At 44.9% G+C, this 27,450-nt stretch overlaps 1 protein-coding gene across 1 annotated transcript in view; it reads right to left on the bottom strand.

Annotated features, from left to right (window-relative positions):
- Positions 1–27,450, bottom strand: part of LOC143288616 (uncharacterized) — a 61,237-nt gene that overhangs the window by 4,569 nt on the left and 29,218 nt on the right. The window contains 16 exon segments of the mRNA XM_076597271.1: positions 726–1,684; positions 2,812–3,214; positions 5,335–5,605; positions 5,607–6,557; positions 7,438–7,652; positions 8,638–8,879; positions 11,628–11,811; positions 12,834–12,990; positions 14,657–14,764; positions 15,168–15,293; positions 15,900–16,084; positions 17,160–17,276; positions 19,059–19,800; positions 21,017–22,602; positions 24,021–24,821; positions 25,572–25,833. Coding sequence (XP_076453386.1) covers positions 726–1,684; positions 2,812–3,214; positions 5,335–5,605; positions 5,607–6,557; positions 7,438–7,652; positions 8,638–8,879; positions 11,628–11,811; positions 12,834–12,990; positions 14,657–14,764; positions 15,168–15,293; positions 15,900–16,084; positions 17,160–17,276; positions 19,059–19,800; positions 21,017–22,602; positions 24,021–24,821; positions 25,572–25,833 — 7,309 coding nt within the window.

The raw sequence follows: 27,450 nt of genomic DNA, 5'->3' as shown, positions 1-27,450 counted from the left end.
AAAACAACTTTTGCACACAAAGAAGGAAAGAAAAAAAAGGGTATGTTGTTCCAAAAACTCTTCCCTTTTCTGCAGTTTACTAAATGGTCATAAAAATTGTACAGCTAAAATTAAGAAAGTTGATACAATTAAGAAATTTTCGCGAATCGACTACTGTAACTCTCCTCTCGCATGTTGTCCTCATAATCTCCTTCAGCGAAGTCAAAAAATTCACACACACACACACACACACACACACACACACACACACACACACACACACACACATGCCGCCCGTTTGACTCTCAGCTTCCCACGCACCGATTATATTAACTTTTTCTCTTCACCTATGTTCTCTGCACTGACTCTCCGAGGAGGCGAGAATTAACTACAAAGTTGCATGTCTCCGCTTTTCTGCTTTGAACTTCACTAGATCAGCCTATCTTTCTGACCTCAAGAACTCCCCGCTCTTCCTCTGACTGTTACCACCTGAAAATTTCTCGTGTCAATGCAAGAACATAGTTATTATGGTGAATGCTGTTTCCTCATTGCTGCTCTTCGTATCTGGAACAACTTTCCATATTATGTCGGTTCATTTGCCTTTAGTTCTTCATAAAAAATCATATTTTTCAGAACCCACCTGGTAGCACTTTCACACACACATACACACACAAATACACAACACAACACACACACACACACACACACACACACACACACACACACACACACACATCGAAACTCACCACCGCGGCACGTGCACATCTCCACTCCACTCTCAGCATCCTGAACCCGCCACCTCCCCTCCGCCCACACCTTCTCCGCAGGTTGGCCTTGCCCTTCACCTTCACCTTCACCTTCATACCTCAAGGTCAGCGTGACGTCCGAGACTTCCGGACCCGTCCGGTCAAAGAGGACGGGCTCCGAGACGAAGCGCGACCACTGCCCGGCATGGTTCTGAGCGATGACAGCGGCGTACAGAGTGGTGTTGTGCTGCACGTGCACAAGGTCCAAGCTGACGTGACCGCTGTAGCCGACGCGCACCCAGGGCCGGAGCTGCAGCCCCCCTGGGGTCGTTCCCACGCCGACCATCAGGGCCCGCAGTCCTGACTCGGGGTCTCTCACGTGGGAGCAGACGGACACGCTGTAGGCCGACGTCTGCCGGAGGGTGACCGCCGCTGATGATGAGGAGGAGGAGGAGGAGCTGGGCACGGTGCGCAGACACCGAGAGAGCCGAGCCGTCACCCTGGCCTCTGCCGGACCTTCCACCACCACCTGCACGTGCACGTCTCCGCCGTAAGGAGACAGGAAGGTGTGGAGAGCCGAGAACGTGCCGTCCACGTACGTGCCCGAGGAGGAGGTGGAGGTGGTGGTGTTCACGTGGTGGAAGGACAGCGGCATTCTGAGCTCGGCCACGTGCAGATGACCCATGACGGAGCTGTCCACGCCGACGGCTGTCACCTCCACCTTCATCACCTGCCCTGGCTGCGTGGCGTGGAGCGTGACCTCCGCCAGGTAGGTGTCTTGCAGGTGGAAGGGGGTGAGGGAGGCCGTCAGGGGGGTGGTGGTGGCGTTGTTCTCCGCTGGGACAAAGTCTGTGCACGTGACGCCTTCTGGCGGCGTGACGTCAACCAGTATGGCTGCCGAGTCAACGACCTGGCTTTCCAGTCCCGCTGCGTCCGTTGCTTTTGCTGCAACCTTGTAGCTGTAAGAGAGAGAGGGGGGGAGGGGGATTGGAAGAGAGAGAAAGAAAGAGAGGGAGAAAGAGTGGGGGGAGAGACAGAGAGAGGGGATAATTCGGAGCACCTTTTAAATGTAGGGTCTTATACCGATCTTATATATATGCGTTGTACGCATATTCACCTATAAATCACACCTTGGGAATTACCAACAACAATAAAAGGACACATTGATGACCTGACAGATGGAAACTAATGGTTTAAGGATCACTTAGAACTATGTCTTTCAAACTTAGACTGGGAACTCTCTGCTCTCTGTTGTAACACATGAAAAATAAACATTGCCACACCAGGAGTGACAGACAGAGAATGCGAATGCGAAATTCGAATGCGTAATGGTTTATTAAGATTTAGGGCTAAGTCCCCAACTGAACGGGTAAGTCACATATCAATCAGTTTTCCAAATACATTGCTTAACATTTACTCTTCAGATGGTTATTGTAATTGACAATTTATACTGATACCAGACAGAGTCGGAGACAGACAGAGACAGAGAGACAGTGAGAGATTAAGGAAGAGAAAGAGGTTTCTAAAAATCAATATTACATAATAATCATGCATGCCAAAATTATGTTACGAAAAGTGCGTTCAACAAAACGCCCAACTTTATTTTTCTCTTGAACAAAAATCAGGTTTTGTTTGTAAAAAGAATACTGAAGTTTACGTGTCAAGTGTTTCAAATGATAAAATGGAACAAATAAATCAATCTGGCAATATAAATCATGGAACACCCAAACAAATGATCATGATCATGGTTGTTTTTGTTTTGTTTTTTAAGTTTAAGATAAACTAAAAGTCATCTGGCTTTTGAAGCTACAGAAAAAAATATGAACATTAAAAATTAATCTGCAACTGAATAAGTTGTTGGTTTCAGTTTCAGTTTCAGTAGCTCAAGGAGGCGTCACTGCGTTCGGACAAAACCATATACGCTACACCACATCTGCCAAGCAGATGCCTGACCAGCAGCGTAACCCATTTATAAGTTGTTGGAAAAAAACAAAACAAAAAAACGCCACAGCAAACTATGAACTATTCGGAATTCAACATAGAAACAAGTGTTAATCAAGGTAGAAATGAGTGTATAAAGACTTACCTGTGTCCATGCGTCAAGGTCAAGCCGCTCAAACGAACTTTGGTGTTGATGCCCACATCCACGAAGGCGTCAGGCACAGAGCCATCATCATCGACGTCAATGACGACCACCTGGTAGAACCTCACACCAGAGTGCTGGTCCTCAAAGCCCTGCCAGGAAGCTGCAATGTCGGAAGCGGAGGACTGCGCATGCCTGTTGCTATAGCGATCAGAGGCGAAGACAACCCCAGGAACAGGGGGAGTGACGTCGACCAGAAACCCGTCGGACACAGCTGCCGTGTGCATACCCGCCCCGTTCCAGGCCCTCACCGTGACGTAGTAGCGCGTGCCAGGCTCCAGGTGCATTGTGGGAAAAGTCCAGGTGGTGTTGAGACCGACGTCAGTCACGTCTTGGTGATCGGAAGCTGGGGGAAGGATAAAACGCATCGTCACTGTCGTCACATTGCATGACACAGCATCGTCACTATCGTCACATTGTATGGCACAGCATCGTCACTGTCGTCACATTGCATGACAAAGCATCGTCACTGTCGTCACATTGCATGACACAGCATCGTCACTATCGTCACATTGTATGACAAAGCATCGTCACTATCGTCACATTGTATGACAAAGCATCGTCACTGTCGTCACATTATATGACACAGCATCGTCACTATCGTCACATTGTATGACAAAGCATCGTCACTGTCGTCACATTATATGACACAGCATCGTCACTATCGTCACATTGTATGACAAAGCATCGTCACTGTCGTCACATTGTATGACACAGCATCGTCACTATCGTCACATTGTATGGCACAGCATCGTCACTACACAGCATCGTCACTATCGTCACATTGTATGACACAGCATTGTCACTGTCGTCACATTATATGACACAGCATCGTCACTGTCGTCACATTGTATGACACAGCATCGTCACTATCGTCACATTGTATGACACAGCATCGTCACTGTCGTCACATTATATGACACAGCATTGTCACTGTCGTCACATTATATGACACAGCATCGTCACTGTCGTCACATTGTATGACACAGCATCGTCACTATCGTCACATTGTATGACACAGCATCGTCACTGTCGTCACATTGTATGACACAGCATCTTCAGTGTACAACATCGTCACTGTCGTCACATTGTATGACACAGCATCGTCAGTACACAACATCGTCACTATCGTCACATTGTGACACAGCATCGTCACTACACAACATCGTCACTACCGTCACATTGTATGACACAGCATCGTCAGTACACAACATCGTCACTACCGTCACATTGTATGACACAGCATCGTCAGTACACAACATCGTCACTACCGTCACATTGTATGACACAGCATCGTCAGTACACAACATCGTCACTACCGTCACATTGTATGACACAGTATCGTCACTATCGTTACATTATATGATACATGATACAGCATCGTCAGTACCGTAACAATGTATGAGACAGTTTTTCAGGGTATGGGATAATAAGCATACCATTACCACTGAAACCTGGGTGTGGGATGATAACCATCACCTTCACTACTGACATCAGGATAAGAGGTAATAACCATTACCATGACTACTACAAGCAGGGTATTGGATAATAACCATTATCATCACTGCTACAGGGTATGGAATAATAAATGTTACTACAGACAATATGACATGGGATAACTATTACCATCACCACTGAAAGCAGGGTATGGAATAACAACTATTACCATTACTACAACACGGTATGGGATAATAACCATCGCCATCACTACAAAAGGGAATGCGATAATAGCCATTACCATCACTACACGGTATGGGATAACCATTACCATCACTACTACACGGTATGGGATAACCATTACCATCACTACACGGTATGGAATAACCATTACCATCACTACTACACGGTATGGGATAACCATTACCATCACTACACGGTATGGGATAACCATTACCATCACTACTACACGGTATGGGATAACCATTACCATCACTACTACACGGTATGGGATAATAGCCATTACCATCACTACTACACGGTGTGGATAATAGCCATTACCATCACTACTACACGGTATGGGATAATAGCCATTACCATCACTACTACACGGTATGGGATAATAGCCATTACCATCACTACTACACGGTGTGGGATAATAGCCATTACCATCACTACTACACGGTTTGGGATAACAACCATTACAATCACTGCTACACGGTGTGGAATAATAGCCATTACCATCACTACTTCACGGCATGGGATAATAATCATTGCCATCCCTAACGAAAGCACGGTATATATAAGATGATAATCATTACCGAAACCAATGAAAGCACGGTATCGGATAATGTAATGATTTTATCATCACTACAATCAAAATAGCTACAACAGAATGAGACAGAGAGACAGACAGACAGACAGGCAGACAGAGGCAGAGAGAGAGGGGGGGGGGGGGTGAACGAGCCAGCAAGCAAAACGAAGTGTGCTGTAGAAGCACAAACCACGACAGTGGCTCAGATCACGTGCCTTCAGGAGCAGTCCCGATCCATAGCTGGTACCCGACCACGTGACTCTGCGTGTCGAGGAAGATGCCACCCCAGCAGGCCGTGACCTCTGACCTCTGAGCGGTGACGTAATCGACGTCCCTGGAGCAGGACCCGTCGTCCGAATCCAGCACGGCTCCGCCCCGCCTGACCTGGGGAGGACTGTGGTCAAGGACAATCGGGGAGGACACGAAGGTCACGTGACTGTCACGCGAGGGCCAGACGCGCACGTGCAGCACGTAGCTGCGTCCCTGAAGTCAGTGTTCTGTTGCCCGGCAGGCAGTGCAGCGCCTCAGTGTGCCGCCCCACGTCATGCCACACGGGTTCTGTCTTCGTGTCCACCACGCCTTCCCCAGGAGACCTGTCCGCCAGACCGAAAGCGTACTCAAACCTCGACACGTTGAGCGAAGTCTGAGGCTGAGGCAAGGACCAGCGGCCTTCCAGACACTTGGCGGAGATGAGGTACCTCTGCTCCGTCATGAATGGAGTGAAGACATGAGTGCTGGCCGAGGAGGAATCGGAACTCTGTGATGGTGGCGAGCCGATAACGGGCAGTACTCGGAGACTGGACAGGTCCGGGTCTGAGGAGTCGAGCTGAACGCAAGGCGGCGAGCTGCCTCTGCACACGTGGCCTGCCGCTGCGCACGTGCACTCGTGGGTGCAGTAGGAGGCTTGGCAGGAGTGCCGAATCAGTTCCAGAGATCCCGACGTACCTCCGGCATCGTCCTGAAGACAGGTGAAGGCCATTCTGACCAGAGCGCTGCGGACGTGCAGCGAGTTCTCCGCCAGCACGGCCAGATGAACGACGTCTCCCGCCTGGAGCTGTCCTCTGATCTTCAGTGTGCGCTGCTGGGTAGGCGTCGTGCCGTTGTGACCCACTCTCACTCTCCCTCCTGACAACTCCTCCCCGTTGTAACGCCTCCCTGCGATGACGTCGTAGCCTATGACGTCAGAATCGGGGTCGCTGAACCCTTCCCATCTTAAGTCAATGACGGTCAGCGTGCCGTCACCTCCGGAGCTGGTGGTGGATTCTCGCTTCCATTTGAGAGACGACAGGAAGGTTCCCGTGACAGGGGGCGAGGAGTCAATGAGTATGACGTCAGAAGTGGCGATGACGCAGAGATGAGCGGCGTTGCAGGCAGCCACGGATGCCCAGTGTACGTCACCGTCAGTGAGGAGGGAGGTCTGGCCCAGCGGCAGTGTCAACTGTAACACACACACACACACACACACACACACACACACACACACACACACACACACACACCATCAGAACACATCTATGAATAAGTGATAAGTTACTCTACGACGGCATCACCCACAACCTTTCCATCACTCTGGTTTGAACACCATACATAAACACAGAATTTGCATCAAAATTGTTAACACTAGGAGTTGGATTAATTGCCTGTGTGCTTTGCGTTGAGCATAAGTGCACTTAATTAAGGAAATGCCAATACCACATGCATGTAGGCCAACACAAACATACAATTTTTTTTTAAACTCGGACATACCATCACACACTCAGAACACTGTGTTCATCAAGAAAATGTTTATTGATTAGACGCCAGCCAGACAATACATCAATGAAATTTAATAGTGTGCTTACTGTATATTTAATTCACTGTAATACGCTGGTAACATGATGTTGTTAAGTGAAGCTCAGAAAATCATGGGTGATTTCTTAATTTCACTCATTGGAATAAAGAAATGGGACAAGTGTTATTGTGTTTTCACAAAATCTCTACTTGTGTGAAAAAAACGAACAAACAAACAGGACAAAAATCTTCATCAGAAAAAAAAGTCCCCAGAATTAATACCTAAGCATGTATATATGCAAGTGCGTACACACACACACACACACACACACACACACACACACACACACACACACAAACACACACACACACACACACACACACACACACACACACACACACACACACACACACACAAACACACACACACACACACACACACACACACACACACACACACACACACACACACACACCCAACCACCCCACACACAAAAACAGATTGATGAAAAAAAAAGGAAAAAAAAGCCAAACGGTATATACGGTACCTGTGTCTCAGGGCCCAACACAACAGGGTCCACGACCAGACGTCCAGTCAGCTGGCTCCGTATGTACACGGTGTGACTGACCACTGAGCTCTCCGGGTCCCGGAACTGCCAGACCAGCTGCAGCACGGAGCGGTCCCACTGACCGCTGGCCGGACCGCCGTCACGGACGGACAGGAACTGGGGCTTGACCATCACTTCCGGGGGCGTGGGGTCCACTTTGAAACACGGGGCACAAAACAGACAGCGCTGTGAAATTTGTGCTGGCCGGAGGCACCAAAAAAAATATATATAAAACAAAACAAAATAAAGTATTAAAAAAAAGAAAGAAAAGAAAAAACAAATACACACACAAAAAACGAAATGTATATCTTTTCACATTCAGAACTTCCGGTTGAGACGACAAACTTAGGTCCCCTGTGCAGCATGCACTCAGCGCACCTGAACTAAGATCATCTGAAAGAACCCACGGAAACAAAAGGGTTGTCCCTGCCGAAATTCTGTGGCAAAATCCATTTTGTTTGTAATATAGACACACTTGTGAAATCTGTACTTACTAAAAAGGTCCTAAACTAATTGTGAGGTTTGTACTTACCAATAATGTCCTTAACTTTTTGTGAAGTCTGTACTTACCAATAATGTCCTTAACTTTTTGTGAAGTCTGTACTTACCAACAAGCTCCTTTAGTTTTTGTGAAGTCTGTACTTACCAACAAGGTCCTTAAGGTTTTGTGAAGTCTGTACTTACCAACAAGGTCCTTAACATTTTGTGAAGTCTGTACTTACCAACAAGGTCCTTAAGGTTTTGTGAAGTCTGTACTTACCAACAAGGTCCATAACATTTTGTGAAGTCTGTACTTACCAACAAGGTCCTTAACTTTCAGTAAAGCCTGTACTTACCAACAAGGTCCCTAACTTTCAGTGAAGTCTGTACTTACCAACAAGGTCCTTCACGATTTGTAAAGTCTGTATTTACCAACATGGTCCTTAACTTTTTGTGAAGTCTGTACTTACCAACAAGGTCCTTAACTTTATGTTAAGTCCGTACTTACCAACAAGGTCCTAAACATTTTGTGAAGTCTGTACTTACCAACAAGGTCCTTAACTTTATGTTAAGTCCGTACTTACCAACAAGGTCCTAAACATTTTGTGAAGTCTGTACTTACCAGCAAGGTCCTTAACTTTTTTTGAAGTCTGTACTCACCAACAAAGCTGTCGGACACGCTGACCGTTGCCAGCCCTGCGGGGTTGACGGCAGTGACCGTGACGTAGAGGGGCGTGGCCAAAGGCAGAGCGAGGCCCGCCATATGCGCGACACGCGACAGGAGGGTGTGGGTGGTGGGCAGGACGTCACAGGCTCGTGGCCTCTGACCCACGCACCACGTGAAGTGCTGTAGTCCTGTCTGGGGGTCTGAGAACCCTGACCACTGGACCGGCACAGAGGAGCTGGAGGACAGAGGGAAAGATAAGGCTGGCCCTCATAGTAGTAGTAGTAGTAGTAGTAGTAGTAGTAGTAGTAGTATAGTAGTAGTAGTAGTAGTAAGAAGAAGTAGAAGAAAAGAAGAAGATGAGGAGGAGGAGGAGAAGAAGAAGAGAAGAAGAATGGGTATTTACAATGCGTTCTACCTCTGTATCACAGGGCCCAAACGATTGACATCAATGTGGGTGGGGGAAAAGAAAAGATTAGACATGTAATGATTTCTGGGGTTAGGGTAGGGTTGGTGTAGGGTGGAGTAGGTATAGGTAGGTTAGGGTAAAAGGATGTCGGAATGGAGTAAGGGATAAAAAGGATAATAGGATAGTGGATTCCTTCGCAGAGGCGGATTCCCTCGAAAAGACATATCAAAGCGCCCTTTCAATGATTTATTCACCGAAAGTTGCTGCAGGAAGAGAATGTAGTGACACATAGCTGGATGCCGGCCAATGAGAGACGCACACACGGGTCAGAGAGAGCTACAGCCGCAGGCAGGTGAATGATTCAATGGAAGTCCTCTTTGTCACAATTGGCGCTGCAAGCAGGATCCTTTTAGTCCTTTGAATTCTTGTTACATTTGGCGCTGCCAGCAGGATCCTTTAAGTCTTAAATTCTTGTCATATTTGATGCTGTGAACAGGATCCTTTTAGTCCTTTGAATTCTTGTCACAGTTTCAGTTGGCACTGCGAGCAGGATCTTATTAATCCTTTAAATTCTTGTCACATTTGGCGCTGCAAGCAGGATCCAGTTAATCTTGTGACATTTGGCGCTGCAAGCAGGATACTTTTAATCTTTTAAATTTTTGTCACATTTGGCACTGCGAGCAGGATCCTTTTAATCTTTTAAATTTTTGTCACATTTGGCGCTGCGAGTTGGATCCTTTAAGTTCTTTAAATTCTTTCATATCTGATGCTGTGAACAGGATCCTTTTAGTCCTTTGAATTCTTGTCACAGTCACAGTTGGCACTGCGAGCAGGATCTTATTAATCCTTTAAATTCTTGTCACATTTGGCACTGCGAGCAGGATCCTTTTAATCTTTTAAATTTTTGTCACATTTGGCGCTGCGAGTTGGATCCTTTTAGTCTTTTAAATTCTTGTCAATTTGATGCTGCGAGCAGGATCCTTTTAATCTTCTGACATTTGGCGCTGCGAGAGGTCCTTTCAATCTCTTAAATTCTTAAACCCCTATCCTTAGCACCCGGTAACCCACACACACACACTCCCCCTCTGCCCCCCCACCCCCCACCCACCCCCCTTTTACCTAAATTTTCATCTCATTATACAAAAAATCGGAAACACAAGACACTTCAATCAGGACTAACAAACAAAATTACCGTTTATTTGATTTCAAGCAAGACTTATGTTTGAATTGTATTTTATTACTTTTAAGTCACAGCAGATTTTTCTGTATGAAAATAGGGTTGCTCTCCCCCAGAGAGAGCACGTCGCCGCAAGTTTATTTTCTTTTCTTCTGTATGAAAGTGTACTTATTTTACAAAGAGTAACTTTCTATTCAGAATTTTGCGAGGGACAACGCATTTATTGCCGGGTGTTCCTTCACATCCGCAACGTGAATGCTGCAGCACACGTGACCTCGGTTTTATTCATCTCATCTGAACGTCTAGACCACCATATCAGGTCTAGTGGAACCGGGGTGTAAAACTCCCGGTCCGTTTAAAGGAATCGAACCCGTGGACACTCAGTTCCTAGTCAGGTACATTACCACTAGGCCACACCCCTTCACCGCTAGTTGTGCTTGTGGAATATACTGAAAGAGTCTACTGAGCCTGTAGCTCAGTCAACTAAATATCCCAAGGTGCGCTTTTTGAATAAGCTGATGACTATTTGTACTGATTCGGTATTCTTAATCATATCAACATGAGGCTGAGTTCAAATACTCAATTAAAGGAGTATCCTATGATCACGCTCTTTTTAAGTAAGTATCCACTCTTTTTTTTTAATCTTTCTTTTTTTTCTTCTTTTTTTTTTTTTACTGTTTGTACTCTTTTCTTTTTTCTTCCTTTTTTTGGTCTAATTTCATCTTAGAATACAAAAACCGTAAGCTAAAGAATAGGTAAGAGGGGAATACAACACAAACCAGAAAGATATAAAACGTGAAATATAAATGACACAACACTTGTGAGATAAAAGTAAGACAAACCCTTTTTGAGACCACAAAGTATGTACGTACGGTGTCACGGTGGTCTAGTGGTAATACGCTCGATAGGAAAGCGAGTGTACACGCATTCAAGCCCACAGGGACCGGGTATTTTTCTCCACCCACTCCCGCTAGACCTTGAGTGGTGCTGGTCAACTTGAGCACATTAAAGAGCCCACGACATCATATAGGGCAAACTTGTGTGGAAAAAATCATTCTGATAGTTAAAGAAAAAAGAAAACAAAGAAAAATGATAAAACAGAAATGGGTGGCGCTGCACTGTCGCAACGCGCTCTCCCTGGTGGGGGTCTAAGCGCGTTGGGTTACGCTGCTGGTCAGGCATCTGCTTGGCAGATGTGGTGTAGCGTATATGGATTTGTCCGAACGCAGTGACGCCTCCTTGAGCTACTGAAACTGAAACTGAAACTCTCCCTGGTGAGAGCAGACCGAATTTCACACAGAAAAAATCTTCCGTAACAAAAAAGTCACATGATACAATATTCAAGTATTCCTTCCAAAGTGAAGGACTACAAAGTAAACATCTCTCTCTGTGCCCCTTACTTGTGACCGAGGAATTTGTCATGGCGGCCGTACAGTCCCACTGTCACGTGGCCGGAAGTGGGCGGAGAGTCATCAAACGTCAGACTGCCCGATGACGTCAGACGGCACAAGCCGGCACGGTTGCAGGCCTGTAAGGTGGCGTAGTATGCTGTTCCCTGCTCCAGGGGCTGTTTCCACGTGTAAGCTGGAATGGAAAGATGTGCTTTTATTTCCACTGTGTCTTCGTATGTGTCTTGTTCAGGATTAAAGAGGCTATGCCAGTCTTGAATAAAAGCTTATTTGTGTTTGCACGTTTCTTCTGTTTTTGCTGCTGTGTGCATATGTCAGATGATCGGTATAAGGACAGGCCCGGTGCTTCCTTTTTTGAGGAAGTGTCTGGGTTTTTTCCAATGTACCTTTTATTTACCTGTGTGCTGGCTGAATCGGTAGCGTAGGCAGCGCTGACTTGAGGCTGTGTGTCTTGTGAATGGAGAGAGTTACCACTCTTTGCTGTTTGTTGTGTCTTAGTATGTTTTATTGTTTTCCTTCCTCATGGTCGGTGTATGCGTAGGTGATCAGGGAAGGGTGTACCGGCTTTTGTTGTTTTGTTTTTGTTTCGTTTTGTTTTTGTTTTGTTTTGTTTTTTCACTTCATTTGTCTATCTGTTGACGAGCACTTGAATGAGCACAACAGAGAAGTTTGTTTTATCAATGGTTTGAAGCAGATAATAGAGTTTCTCGAATTGAACTGAATGTCATTGGAATTCTACTTTCCAGATAATGTATGTAAATACAGTGTTTTTTCCCTCTCAGTTTTCGCGAAAAATTTGAATTAAAAACTACTGCACCCTGCGAAATTCAGCAGCTTTCAAAATGATGTTGGTAATGCTGTTACCCCCCAACCCCTTCCCCCTCCTCCTGCCCCTTCTCCACCCCCTTCAGTTCACTTATAAAGTATGTGATGGCTAGGTTAAAAACCGGCAATGACTTCAAATCTTATACATGTAGTTTAACGAGCGAGTAGTCTTCTACTATCTGATAAGGCAAACATGACCAGTTTGAATGGCAACTGAAATTAGTTGCTACACTGTGTGAAAAATCAATTCATATAAATTTTAACTGGTAACGTTTTTTCCTGTATTTCTACATTTGTTTGTGTTTTCTTTGTTTTCAAAACAGATTAAAACATATACCAGTACTGCAATTAGGTTACTACTTGACATCTTACATGTCTGCCTGCCGACGTAGACAAAGGGAGCCACATCGTCCAGTCCCGGAATGGAACCCAGGCCCAACCTGTAGTAGTCCACACCTGAGTGAGGGTCTGTGAATCCCGCCCACTTCACGCTGTACACACCCACCTGTCTGCTGTAGCCACCCACGATCTGTACAACAAGACGTTCGCTTTCGCTTTACCTTTCGACTGAGTAAGGGACGGCGCCTTCTGGGAGAGATGTTCAATGGAAAGGATGTGCACTACCACTTCTAACTCCGCATACACTGTTACATACATGCACTAGGTCAACAAAACCACTGAAATGTAAACAAATGTAAACATTAAATGGGAAGATAGGGTCGGTCCATTGTTATGATACAGATGACATATCTTTCATTCAATTATTTATTTATTTGTTTATATATTGGGTTAAGACAGAGGAGGAAGAGAGAGAGGATGGATGACAGAAAAGCTTCAATATCTAACAAACAACTCACACTAGGGCAACAATAAACCCAGACAGATGCAATCACTTGTCATACATGTTTAGAATGCATACATCAGAACACTAGAACATCAAAAAACCTGGCAAATGTACACAGACATCGAATACTCTTAAAATGCATGCCTCAAGACACACTGGGGCAATTGCTGCGCCAGACGATAGGGGAAAGAATGAAAGTGATTAGTTAAGGTGTGTGGGGGAAAGTGGTGCATGAAAGGTAAATATGAGTTTGTGAAAGAAGAAAAAGAAAGATGTGGGCAAAAAGAGGAGGATGGAGGCCCCACAAAAAAAGGGGGGGGGGGAAGAGGAGGTTGGAGGCCCCACAAAAAAAAAAAGAAAAAAAAAAGACGTTAGACACGTTAGGTACCACCCGCCGTGTTTAGCGTCGCTGACTGATGATTGGTCAGACGCGGGTTCGAGCCCCATCAGAGGTGGGTTGTTGTTGTTGTTCGGCCTATGGCCGGCTCCTGCCCAGAGTAGTATGTGCTATGGGCTCAAATAAGAAGACTGAGACCACGCTTTGTGTGCCAGGGTCGTCCACGTCCAGGGGATGTGTCTTTGGAAGTGGTGTTCAGATTTCCCGAACAATACTCCAAGTGTCTGTATCTCTCAGTCTGGTAGACGCTGGGATGTACTTTAAGAGTACAATCTTGTCAAGTAGTCCCAAAACCTAAATGGACCCTGATAGAAGCATCGTCATCAAGTCTCATTATCATGCGTCAACATCAAAACATAGAAAAAAATGTCCAAAATTCTGGGGCGCCGAAATAGGTATATGTTACATATTTTTAATTAGTCCTTACAAACGTTTGATCATTGCAATTTCGATGTTGATAATTCAGTTCATATTCTTCTTCTTCTTCGTCGTCGTCGTCGTCGTCGTCGTCATCGTCGTCTTCTTCTACTTCGTTAACTCTGAGAAGAGTCATTGTGGCGTCGCGCAGAAGAACTGTTAGAAAGATCCATCCAGGTCTATCGAAGGTGGGTCTCTGCAACTGGTTTTCTTTCGTGCGGCCTGTCTTGGGTAAGTCAAAACGATACAAATCAAGTACAAGTACATATTATACATCACACGGAACTGTATTTACGCCAGGATCGCATTAAACAATAATGATTTACGGCAGGTTCACACGAAACAATATTTACGACAAGATCTCACGAAACAAAAAATGATAATAATTTACGGCAGGATGACATGAAACAATGTTTACGACAGGATCACATGAAACAATATTTACGACAGGATCACACGAAATGATAAACAATAATGATTTACGACAGGATCACAATAACCAATATTTACGACAGGATCACACGAAACAATACTTACGGCGGTGCCGGAATCACTGTGCCACACACGTCCTGGCGATGGCGGAGAGCTGTCAATGACAAAAGGAGCGGAGGACCGGACAGTGGTCAGACCCGCCTTGTTAGTTACCTGGACACAAGGAGCAAGGATACGATGGAACCCGCAAACAGAACAGAGGCAAGATGTTTATTTCATGTGGCCCCTGGGGGGTTGGGGGGGGGGGGGGGGGGGCTGAAACGTCACATACAGTTTTATTTATTGTTCCTATCGAAGTGGATTTTTCTACAGAATTTTGCCAGGAACAACCCTTTTGTTGCCGTGGGTTCTTTTACGTGCGCTAAGTGCATGCTGCACACGGGACCTCGGTTTATCGTTTCATCCGAATGACTAGCGTCCAGATCACCACTCAAGGTCTAGTGGAGAGGGAGAAAATATCGGCGGCTGAGCCGTGATTCAAACCAGCGCGCTCAGATTCTCTCGCTTCCTAGGCGGACGCGTTACCTCTAGGCCATCACTCCAATTCAACCCTCACCTTCAACAGCACCACGTAGGCATGTCCATCCACCAGAGTGGATGTGTCCGTCAAGATGGTGGAGGTTCCTTGACAGGTCTGAAAATCCACCACGTTGGCCCCGCCCCCTCGCTGAGCCACGCCCACCTGGAACAGCGTCAGGAAGGAAACCACGCCTATTTTCATGTGGTCCGGTGCGTGGCTTGTCTTCATTATTAAAAAAATTATGCTGTACGAACTCTTATATATTCACGGTTACACACACACACACACACACACACATATATATATATAAAATCACACACACACACACACACACACACATATATATATATATATATATATATATATATATATATATATATATATATAAGAGTACATGTTCCAGGAAATGATGGAGCAGACTCAATAACTTGCTAACAATGCTTGTGTCAAAAGTAGACAATTTTTGCTTCTGTTTGCTGTTTCTCCCCCCCTCCCCCTCTCTCTCTCTCTCTCTCTCTCACTCTTTGTCTCTTTTTTCAGCTTTTCTTCTTTGCCCTTGATGGCTGGATGTAAAAAAAAAAAAGCAACTGTGCTTACTCCACTACCCTCGTGAAATAAAAATTCGTATCGTTTCGTTTCGTTTCTCTTAAGCTTCTCTCTTGTTGTTGGCGTAATGTTGCATATGTAGATCATGCCTTACGTGTAATGAAATTAAAGCGAATAAAAATAAAATTTAAAATAAATAAAATGCAACACTGGCGTTCTTACTTCAATGCTGAGCACACCACTCTCCTTGTCCTCGACGCCTTCCCAATGGACAGGTAACTCGTGTCCTGGCACAAAATCCTCGGCAGTTACCTCCCCTGCTGCCACGTAACCAACCTCAGGCGGCGTGCTGTCGATAATCACTTGGTGGGACCATGCATCGGTCACGTGACCCACGCGATCTTGTGCTGTGAGGGAAGTTATAAACATCTTTGATTAAGTCACTGAATGGCTAAGAGGTCACATGCAGTTACTCAAAATGGTGTGCATCAACAGCAAATGAATGTATAAAACTTAATTTTAACCCTTTTAACCGTCAGTCAATTTAGAGTACAAAAATTCCCTTGGGGTATAAACACAGAAAAAGATAGTGGCTAAGAATAGCTGGGGATTCCCTTTGCGATGTATAGAAAATATGGCCTATCCTACCACTGAACATTAAGAGCAGTAGGTTCATGGATAACAGACCAATGAATGGTCACCTTTCAGTGACATGGGTCCTCTACCACGCCTATGCATAAAAGCGAGTTTGGCGGTGAAAGGGTTAAAAAATACTTAGATAAACACAAACTAGTAAAAGAAAAACAAGAGAGGCATGGCCTTCAAGACTCACTTGTGATACACTTCAAAAAAAATCTAATCGTTAAAATGTGTTCTGTATTTGTTATTATAAAGACTCGCGTTTAAAAAAAAAAAAAAAAAAAAAGTCCTAACCAGATTCGAATTAAGTCCCCTAGCATTAATTACAGAGTACTTTCCCTTTTTTACTATCTGCACCAAAACGTTTGCAAAATAAATAAAACTTCCATACTTCATATTCATGAACAACATTAATTATCTAATGTTCTTTTTTATAAAGACCATGGCGCCCGGTGAATTTATTCGCATAAGTAGCATGCACATCAACATGTGTATTGCTTCATATTCAATATATTCCGTACACAAACACTATCTTGGTAAGCTTGCATTTTTTTCCCCAGTGCCATAAATCCTTTTCTTTGCAGTTGTTGTTTATAGTCCAACCAACACAGTGCCATATCAGGGCTTAAAACTGTAAACATCGGTCTCGTAGAACACGAAAGAGCAAAAGAAAAACAAACAAACAACAACATAAAAAAAAAAAAACTGGAAAAGAAAATTCGGCACAGTTACAGTCACTTTTGTGCACAAAAACCTACGACATTCTTCTGACTTTTTTCTTCTTTTTTATTATGTTGGTGGCTTCTGCTACAATGAACGCTGCAAACAAGACCACGCCATCACCTCTGACAGTGGCTATGCACGTGACGCCCGGAGTCCAGGTCAGGCGGCTGAACGTCCACGTTGTTCGCTGTCCCACGTGCACGAATGGAGCCAGGTCCTCTCCCCCTGGATAGCTACCTGGTTGACAGGAGACAGGTTTCTCGTAGGATTCCCTGCAGTGTGTGACGTCAATCGCTTTGGTCATGTGTGACTCTGTGGTGGGTAGCTTGATTTTGTAGTTCAACTGGTGACCCCACTACCCACCACCTCACCAACCACTATTAGCTGTGTTGTGTGTGTGTGTGTGTGTGTGTGTGTGTGTGTGTGTTTCTCAATAGTACCTGGTTCCTTCCCCAAGTCCACTACCTCACCCATTCTCCACATTCATCGTGTGACCGTGCATGCATGTGTGTGTGTGTGTGTGTGTGTGTGTGTGTTGAAATGCTGAAATAAATGAATGTGCAGACATAAGTGTCTGACTCACCTGGTAGTGAATAGACAACAAACCAATAATAATAATCAGAAGAAGAAAAGAAACCATGGAGTTTCAACAGACATCACTTACTATATATATATATATATATATATATATATATATATATATATATATATATATATATATCACCGGGACAAAAATTAAAAAAAAAAACAAAAAAAAAAAAAACACCAACGACCAACGGGAATCTGTGTTTTCCTTTCGTGGTGGTATGATTTTGAAGTAATTGAAGTAACAAATAAAATAAAATAGATAACAGAAAAAGAAACAAAAGATACATAGTTCATGCACTTCCTTAGACTCAGTTTTAAGCATTCGTAGAACGAATAGCCATCCGCCCAAAAGCCCAAAACTTCAATTCATGGCACATAAACATAAACAACAAATAGCATAATTATATAATTCGTTTTGAATTTCTTCTGCAGGATTCGCATGCAGGCGAATGACTGACGTGAAAGTGCTTTTGATATGTCTGCGCAAGATTTAGTGGCTTGTCATACTACCACTACTACAGCAACGATTACTACTGCTGCTGCTGCTGCTGCTGCTACTACTACTATTTATCTTTTATTAAAGTTATCATTATTACTACTAATACTACTATATCTAAGAGCACAAAATTTATCTAACGCCACAGAATAGTTCAAAGTGATGACGCTATTGACCTAACGCCACACAATAATTCAAAGTGACGACGATATTCATTTAAAGCCACAGAATAGTTCAAAGTGACGACGCTATTTACCTAACGCCACAGAATAGTTCAAAGTGATGACGTTGTTTACCTAACGCTACAGAATAGTTCAAAGTGATGACGCTATTTACCTAACGCCACTGCATAGTTCAAAGTGATGACGCTAATTACCTAACGCCACAGAATAGGTCAAAGTGACGACGCTAATTACCTAACGCCACAGAATAGGTCAAAGTGATGACGTTATTTACCTAACGCCACAGACTAGTTCAAAGTGACGACGCTAATTACCTAACGCCACAGAATAGTTCAAAGTGACGACGTTATTTACCTAACGCCACAGAATAATTCAAAGTGACGACGTTATTTACCTAACGCCACAGAATAGTTCAAAGTGACGACGTTATTTACCTAACGCCACAGAATAGTTCAAAGTGATGACGCTATTTACCTAACGCCACAGAATAGTTCAAAGTGATGACGTTGTTTACCTAACGCAACAGAATAGTTCAAAGTGATGACGCCATTTGCCTAACATCACACAATAATTCAAAGTGTGACGCTATTTACCTAATGCCACAGAATAACTTAAAATGATGGCGCTATTTACCTAACGCCACAGAATAATACAAAGTGATGACGCTAATTACCTAACGCCACAGAATAGTTCAAAGTGATGACGCTAATTACCTAACGCCACAGAATAGTTCAAAGTGATGACGCTAATTACCTAACGCCACAGAATAGTTCAAAGTGACGACGCTGCCGTCGCCGAAAAGAAGTGGGCTGTCCTCCTCCACGTCAGCGAACCCCGACCACGAGACCGTCACGTGATTGTCACCCGCCAGATAAACGCCGTCCGGGTCGCCACCACTAAGGACAACGGAGCCCCTGACCGGGGGACTGTCATCAATGACCACCCCGTCCCCGCAGACCTGCCGCCGTGCCAGAGGACCTGGCTCCTCCTCCTCCTCCTCCTCCTCCCCAGCGTCCTCGGCGAACACGGCACACGCGTAGTAAACCTTGCCGCTCTGGAACCGGGACTGACTCCGCGGGAAGGTGACGTGGCTGTGGGCAGCTTTGGACATCACACACTCCTCGTCCCCGGCACAGTCCCCCAAACCGCTTGGAGCGCGCGGAGCGGTCATGAGGAACCACGTGACGTTCAGGTCAAGGCTGTTGGTCAGCACCGCCGACAGCAGTAGGTCGCCGGGCGCGAAATCTAGGTCAAGGTCGTAGAGGTCGTGGAGGTGGTGACCCAGTTGCTGACTGGTGAGGAAAGGCCGGAAGTCCGTCACTCGGAACACGCTGTGGGACAGTTCGATGACGTGGAAAGGCTCGTGCACGTTGGAGCTGGGAGACCGCATCAGTTTGAAGCAGTCTGGGCGGTTGGACTCCATCGGGAAGAGAAGTCTGAAGCATATGTACAGCGTCCCCCGTCCGCTTCCTCTCAAGGGAGCATTCTGCGTGATCTGCATCAACCACAGGCACAGTACGTTTTTTATTTGTTCACGTCAAGATGAAACTACATTCATCAGATCTTGTTCACAAGGGGAGGAGAAGTGCAGTGGGGAAAATGCAATGTTATCACAAGTGACACGAAGTATTCTTCACATCACCATCGAATTATTAATTTATGACACATTGCTGGGCTTCTTAATGTTTGATCACAATACAATTCTAGCATAAGAATATGAACCGTGTTCCATGTAAAGTTCGGACAAACAAACAAACCAAAACAAAAAACTCTTTAAATACATTTCCGCATCATTCATTCATTCATTTCCTGTACGCTGTAGTCCACGTATTTATTGATTTGGCACGACAGAAATCAGGTATATACATGCACTTTCTCTCTATGCTTCCATTCCATTCCATTACATTATGTTGCTGTTGGGGGTGGAGGAGGGAGGGGGGAGCCGGGAAGGGGGTGGGGGACGGGGGGTAGGCATGTGCGTACATGAGCCTGTAGCTGTGTGTGTGCCTGCGTGTGTGAGTGTTGCGTTATCCGTTATGTAAACTGTCGTATTTATTCATTTTTGAATTGTACATTATAAATAAATAAATAAATAAATAAATAATAATAATAATAATATTAACGGTATTTATATAGTGCCGAATCTTGTGCAGAGACAAATCAAAGCGCTTTCGCACCAGTCATTCACACATATACACACATGTATATGATTTTCAGTTTACCTCCTGCTCTTGCGCCATAGAGATTTATGTGATTGTTTTGAAATCTTCAAGAACTTGCTATATGTTTGTAACCGAAACTGGACACAAACAAGCCATTGCACATTTATTCTCGTTTCTATTTAGCCTTCAGAGTGAAAATACTGCAGGTGATATTAATATATCATTTATTGTTGCTGCTGTTCACGAAAGATGGACGAAAAGAGCATAAGAAGATAAGCTTCGATGTCATGACCGTTTAGATAGAAAAGCTGACTAAACGACACAGGAAACGAATGACGATCACCTAAGGGCAGGTCTCAGCCGGCTCTATCCAGGTAGGCAGCCTGTTGTGCAAATAACTCAGTGTTTAGAAAGTGCTGATAGATCGGTCTCTGACCGAGGATATGCGCTACGGAAGTATCAAACAAATCAAAACACGAATCAGCATCGCAACAGCGTATTGTTTATAAATTAATAGATTTTGTTGTTGTTTTTTAGTATAAAACATACCTGAATATTTGAACAGCTTCTGGACTTCTGAACGACCCATTCCGCGAGAGGAACTGACCCCGATGGGTCAGCACTGACGGTCCACATGTACACACAGGTCTTATTTCTGAAGGCCACGGGCTCTGGTTCTGTGAACGCCTGAACGTCCAGGGTCAGCTCCTGCCCACGCATGTCCACAATGAGTCCGTGGTCCAGCTGGACAGTCAGGTAGCTAGCACCGTAGATGACCGGCTGGGACGTGGAAGGCGGAAGACAGGTGTCATCGAAGCACGGGGAAACGGAAGACACGTAAGTGTGGTCCTGAAGGAAGCGACCGTCAAGGTTCTCGTGGAAGATGGTCAGTTCTTTCGTTACTGCCGGTGTCGTCTCCTCGTGCAGTGTACATTTCTGGAGCAGGTATTTGTCCTTGCCGTTGGCCGAGTCCAGGCAGGTAGTGTCCACGACGTCCGCTTTGAAGTACTTCACGAAGGACGCGCTGGGGCCTGTGGTCTCCCACGTGAAGGTGAACTGATTGTTGGGGACAGGGACAACACAGTCATCTTTCTGACACCGCTGTATTTGCAGACTGGTGTTAGCAGCCAAGGGGTGTGGAAACACAGCAGTGATGTTGGGTGTCTCCGCGAGGACTTGATAGCCTGTGAACGTTGTCTGAAGCAGGACGGCGTTTTCGAAGACCACTTGAGAAACAAAAGGGGACAGTTCGATGAAAAGGAAGTCCCCGGCATGGATTGGTAGTAGTGAGTTGCCACTGACACTGCAGGCAAGTGACGAGTGTTCGACGAGTGCCTTTCCAATGACGTCATTTTCATGGCAGCCCTTCCCGTTGAAGACATGGACCGACTGTTCAGAGCCACCCTCTGGTATCATGACGAAACCGTCAGAGGAGAACACGGACGTTCCACCTGAAGATGTCGCTCTGACCACAGAGAACAGCTTTGTGTGGACAGGAACTGACGTCAGATCGAGACAGACGGGACTGCGGTTGCTGACAGAGTGGAAAGGGATGACGTCATCCTCATCAGCCTTGGTCCCCAATCCCACCTGGACGTTGATCTCCTCCAGGTGATAGAACCCTTTCCAAGCCACGCACATCTCCTCTGCCTGCAGGATGACGTCCACGTCATCAGAGAATCGGTCTGTGATCGAGGCAGTCTTCGGGTTTTCGGTTGACGATGTTGGCATTGCTGACGTTGTCGACTCGGATGACGGCCCACGTGGTGACGATGACGACTCCTCCATGCTTCTATAGGTTGAAGTGGACCTCGTGGCACTCGGCTGGGTCACTGGCGGGTCAGTGCCTGTGGCGGCCACCCCCGGGACGGCCGTTCTGACCACGTCCAGTATGACGGCGTGGCTGGGAGGGAAGTGGGAAGGCAGACGGACTGATGACGTGTTCACTGTGCTGACGTGACCGGCAGCGTTGATGACGTGCAGCTGAAAGAAAAACGAGCGGCCGTCTTCTGTGTCGTAAGGGTACAAGAGTTTGATCGGGTAGCAAGCACACCCGGCGATGTTGTCTTTCTGACACTGGGTCAGGTTACATTCTGATGTCGAGTAGAAAGGAGTTACGAAGCCGTCCTCGTGACCTGAGAGAGAGTGAGAGCAATCATCCAGTATTTCAGGGATATATATATATATATATATATATATATATATATATTCCTTCATTCATTTATCTATTTGATTATAATACAATTTTCCAGGACAAAATGAATACAGTGATTCTAAATGTCTTTGCTTTTCTATGCTAAACAAATACACTGTTCTGTGATCATTGCTGCTGAATTGTGCATCATCAGTATGTAAAAGTAACATGATTTTAAGATAACTAGAACATTGATTCACATTGAAAAAGACGACGCAAAATTCAAAAGCAGGGATAATTAAATCCCAGGATCATAAACCCCAAAAGGATTAGTAGTTGTTTTACAGTATGGTTTCTGACCCAATGTTTCTGACCTGAAAAAAAGAGTAAAAAATCTACTCTATAAAACGTCTTTCGCAAGAAAACATGTATCATAAACGTATCTTTTCTGTTTGAGTTGATGCATTTTTATTATTATGTGTTTTTGCAAATTGATACAAGCATCTGTATGTGCATGCCTGTGACATATGAACACGAAAAGACAATAGAATATAATTCATGTAATGTGATACCCATATCCAATGCTTCATTTGTGTTATCTTACTTTTGTCAATTTTTCACCTTTTGTTCCGAAACATTAAAAAGGAAAGCAAAATACAAACACGTTTTCGAGTCTATACTCTGACTGATCACTTTAAACGATTTGAACGCTTAACCAGTAATATACTGGCCTGTCGACTGATTCAAAATATCGGAATAACTTTCTCCCATAATGTTGCAATAAAAGAGCACACAGAAAAATGAGGTCACAATTTCTAGCAGCTTCAAATGACAACCAAAAACTATTACAATTCCTGCTGAAAAATGTGCTTATTAGTAGCATAGTGCCGAGATATGTATTTTGAAACACCACTTTGAAACCCTGCTTTGTTCACTATTATCCATACCATAACAATTGTTTTGTGAAAAAATGAGAATAAAATAAACAACAGCAAATACACACACAGACACACACAGACACACACACACACACACACACACACAAATATATATATATATATATAGACCATTCTCTTTTTTCACAAAACAATTGTTATGGTATGGATAATATATATATATATATATATATATATATATATATATTTGCGTGTATGTGGACACATACACGCGATATATATATATATATATATATATATATATATATATATATATATATATATATATATATATATGTGTGTGTGTGTGTGTGTGTGTGTGTGTGTGTGTGTGTGTGTGTGTGTGTGTGTGTGTGTGTGTGTGTGTGTGTGTGTGTGTGTGTGTGTAACCGTGCAGTGCGCGTGTAAATAAATACAACATACACATACATATCTAACATTTTGAACATTATCACAATCAATCAGCACGTCGCCGGGTACTGACCCACGCGGAAGGACACGTTGAACTCCACATGGCGGGGCTGCTCCGGATCGGTGAACACGCCTTCTGCCCACGTCACCAGCATCAGCCCCTCCTCCACCACCACCTCCGTCAGTGGCCGCGTGACCTTGGGGGCCGTGACGTCAATGAGGACGGGTCCCAAGGTGACGCTGCTGCTCAGACCAGCCTTGCTGAGGACCTGCAGGAAGACGAAGAATACGTCCCCGTGACCCAGGCCCACGTGGCGGGCGTGGTAAGACGAGTGGCCGTGGGTGCCGGTGAACGGCAGAAGGTCCGGCGCCGAAGAGGCGGTGACGTCACTTCCGATGCCGACGTAGTACTCTTCGATCTGGCTCTCCTCGTCGAGGCCTCGCCAGGTGATTTCCACGTAGTCTGATGGCAGAACCATCATCACGGAGCCTCCTCCTCCGGTCATCTTGGGCAGCTGGCGGCAGTAGTTCTCTGACACTTCCGGGTCCAGGACGTGGTCGGAGGACACGGGCAGATGCTGGACGTCCTGTCCAGGGGAGGGTCCAGAGCACAGCGCCTGACACCCGGCCCCGCTGTGCAGAGCCACCCGCGTCAGGTTCTCCTGAACCAGCCACGCCTCACCGCCTCCTTCTCCTCCTCCTCCTCCTCCCTCCTGCTGCTGCGTGCAGGCGATCATCCGCCCGCCGCGGGCATGCGTGAGAGTTACGTTGCGCAGCGCGGGCGGTGTGGTGTCGTACACGACCCCGTCTGAACACGCTACCTTGGAGGGCGCCAGCGCGCCGTTGTAGGCCACCACACTGAAGAAATAGCGGCCTGAAAAAAAAATCACAGATTGGAACCCGGGACCCTCAGACTGAAAGTCCAACGCTTTAACCAAACTCGGCTATTGCGCCCTGCATGTGTGGTGATGCGAATATGGATCGGTCCGCACCTTTGACACCTCCTTGAAACTAAAATTGAAACTGACACCAATGATGATAATCAGAATGGTAATACGTTCTTTTTTTCCTTTTTTCTTTTACAACTCTGCTTGAATCATTTTAAACACAAGTACTTTGCATGAACAGGGGTTTGGGTTTGTAGATATATAAGTGAACAACCCTCCAAAACTAAAACGGAAGTTCATTCTAACAGAGAAAGTCTGTCAGAAGTCGATAAGAAGACAGCAGCGTTGTAATACAACACCCACATTGATGGGAAGTGTTAACGTTTCAAGCCATGGATACGTTCCGTCAGAAATTGAAAATAAATAAGTAGACAAATAAATAAATAAATAAATAAATATCAAATAAACGAATAAGTAAATAAATAAATGAATAAAACCTCTGAAGACGAAACATTGACACTTCTTATCAAAAGTCCGTCTTACTGGTATCAAAAACCCAAACTTGCTGGTGGTGGGGGGTGGGTGGGTGGGGGTGGGGGTTGTTTGTTTGTTTTGGGCTAGTTTGTTTGTTGTTGTTGTTTAAAGACTTTCTCCATTAATTTTTTTGTAACCTTTAAAAGACTCAGAAGTCACCATCTTTCATTTCAATCACTGACCAAAGTTCATTCAACTCTCACCCTCCACAGGAAACGTGAACGACGCCGTGTTGCCACCAGACAGGACCTCCGTGGCGTTATCTGCATCGTCCACTTCTCTCCCCGTCATGCACCGCTCCCCCATCACCACACGGTACAGCCGCACCCCGCTCTCCGGGTCCTGGAAGCCATGCCAACGCACGTGCACCACGCGCTGGCTGGTGAAGTCCATCTCGGCCTGTCCGTCAGCAGCAAGCCCCTCCCACACCACGCCCACCTCGGGCGGCGATTGGTCCAGCAGAACCTTTCAACAACGTGAGGGACTCGTGAGGTACACACACACATATATGTGCTCTAGTGGCATGAAGACGTTTGAAAACAACAGAACGCTGGCCATTAAGGAGAAGCGCGAGCGAAGGAAGCAGGGCTCAACTTCTGGAGACGTTTTCCCCTGCAACACCTGTAGGAAGTGCTGCGCATCCAGAATCGGCCTCTTCTCCCATATGAGGACACACACTGACAGATAAGCCTGCATGCCTCCTCATCCATCGGACCGACGGGAGACTCCATCAGGACATGTTTGCTGGTGACGTGATGATAGGCACCTTTAATTGTGCTCATTTCATGGAAAGAATTCGACTTGTGTGTGTGTGTGTATATATATATATATATATATATATATATATATATATATATATATATATATATAAATATAAACAATAAGAACAAAGAACAAGAAGAATAAGAACAACAAGAAAAACAAGAAGTTTAAGAAGAAGAACAAAACAACAAGGAAAAATAAGAAGAAGCAGAAGAAGGACAAGAAGAAGAAAAAGAACAAGAAGGACAAGAACAAGAAGGACAAGAAGAACATGAAGGACAAGAAGAACATGAAGGACAAGAACAAGAAGGACAAGAAGAACATGAAGGACAAGAACAAGAAGAACATGAAGGACAAGAAGAACATGAAGTACAAGAAGAACATGAAGGACAAGAAGAAGAAGAAGGACAAGAACAAGAAGGACAAGAAGAACATGAAGGACAAGAAGAACATGAAGGACAAGAACAAGAAGGACAAGAAGAAGAAGAAGAAGAAGGACAAGAAGAACAAGAAGGACAAGAAGGACAAGAAGAAGAAGAAGGACAAGAAGGAGGACAACAAGAAGAAGAAGGACAAGAAGAAGAAGAAGGACAAGAAGGAGGACAACAAGAAGAAGAAGGACAAGAAGAAGAAGAAGCAGAAGGAGAAGAAGGACAAGAAGAAGAAGCAGAAGAAGGACAAGAAGGACAAGAAGAAGAAGCAGAAGAAGAAGAAGAAGAACAAGAAGAAGAAGCAGAAGAAGGACAAGAAGGACAAGAAGAAGAACAACAAGAAGAAGAAGGACAAGAAGAAGAACAAGAAGAAGAAGAAGGACAAGAAGAAGAAGAAGGACAAGAAGAAGAACAAGAAGAACAAGAAGGACAAGAAGAAGAAGAAGAACAAGAAGAAGAAGAAGGACAAGAAGAAGAACAAGAAGAAGAAGAAGGACCAGAAGAAGAAGAAGGACAAGAAGAAGAAGAAGGACAAGAAGAAGAAGAAGGACCAGAAGAAGAACAAGAAGAAGAAGAAGAACAAGAAGAAGAAGAAGAAGAAGGACCAGAAGAAGAAGAAGAAGAAGAAGAACAAGAAGAAGAAGAAGGACAAGAAGAACAAGAAGAAGAAGAAGGACCAGAAGAAGAAGAAGGACCAGAAGAAGAAGGACAAGAAGAAGAAGAAGAACAAGAAGGATAAGAAGGACAAGAAGAAGAACAAGAAGAAGAAGGACAAGAAGAAGAACAAGAAGAAGGACAAGAAGAAGAAGGACAAGAAGAAGAAGAAGGACAAGAAGAAGAAGAAGAAGGACAAGAAGAAGAACAAGAAGAAGAAGGACAAGAAGAAGAA

Source organism: Babylonia areolata, chromosome 12 (assembly GCF_041734735.1).
Source record: "Babylonia areolata isolate BAREFJ2019XMU chromosome 12, ASM4173473v1, whole genome shotgun sequence".
NCBI lineage: Eukaryota > Metazoa > Mollusca > Gastropoda > Neogastropoda > Buccinidae > Babylonia > Babylonia areolata.
The sequence above is the reverse complement of the archived record's forward strand: the minus strand, read 5'-3'. Positions and strand labels throughout refer to the sequence as shown.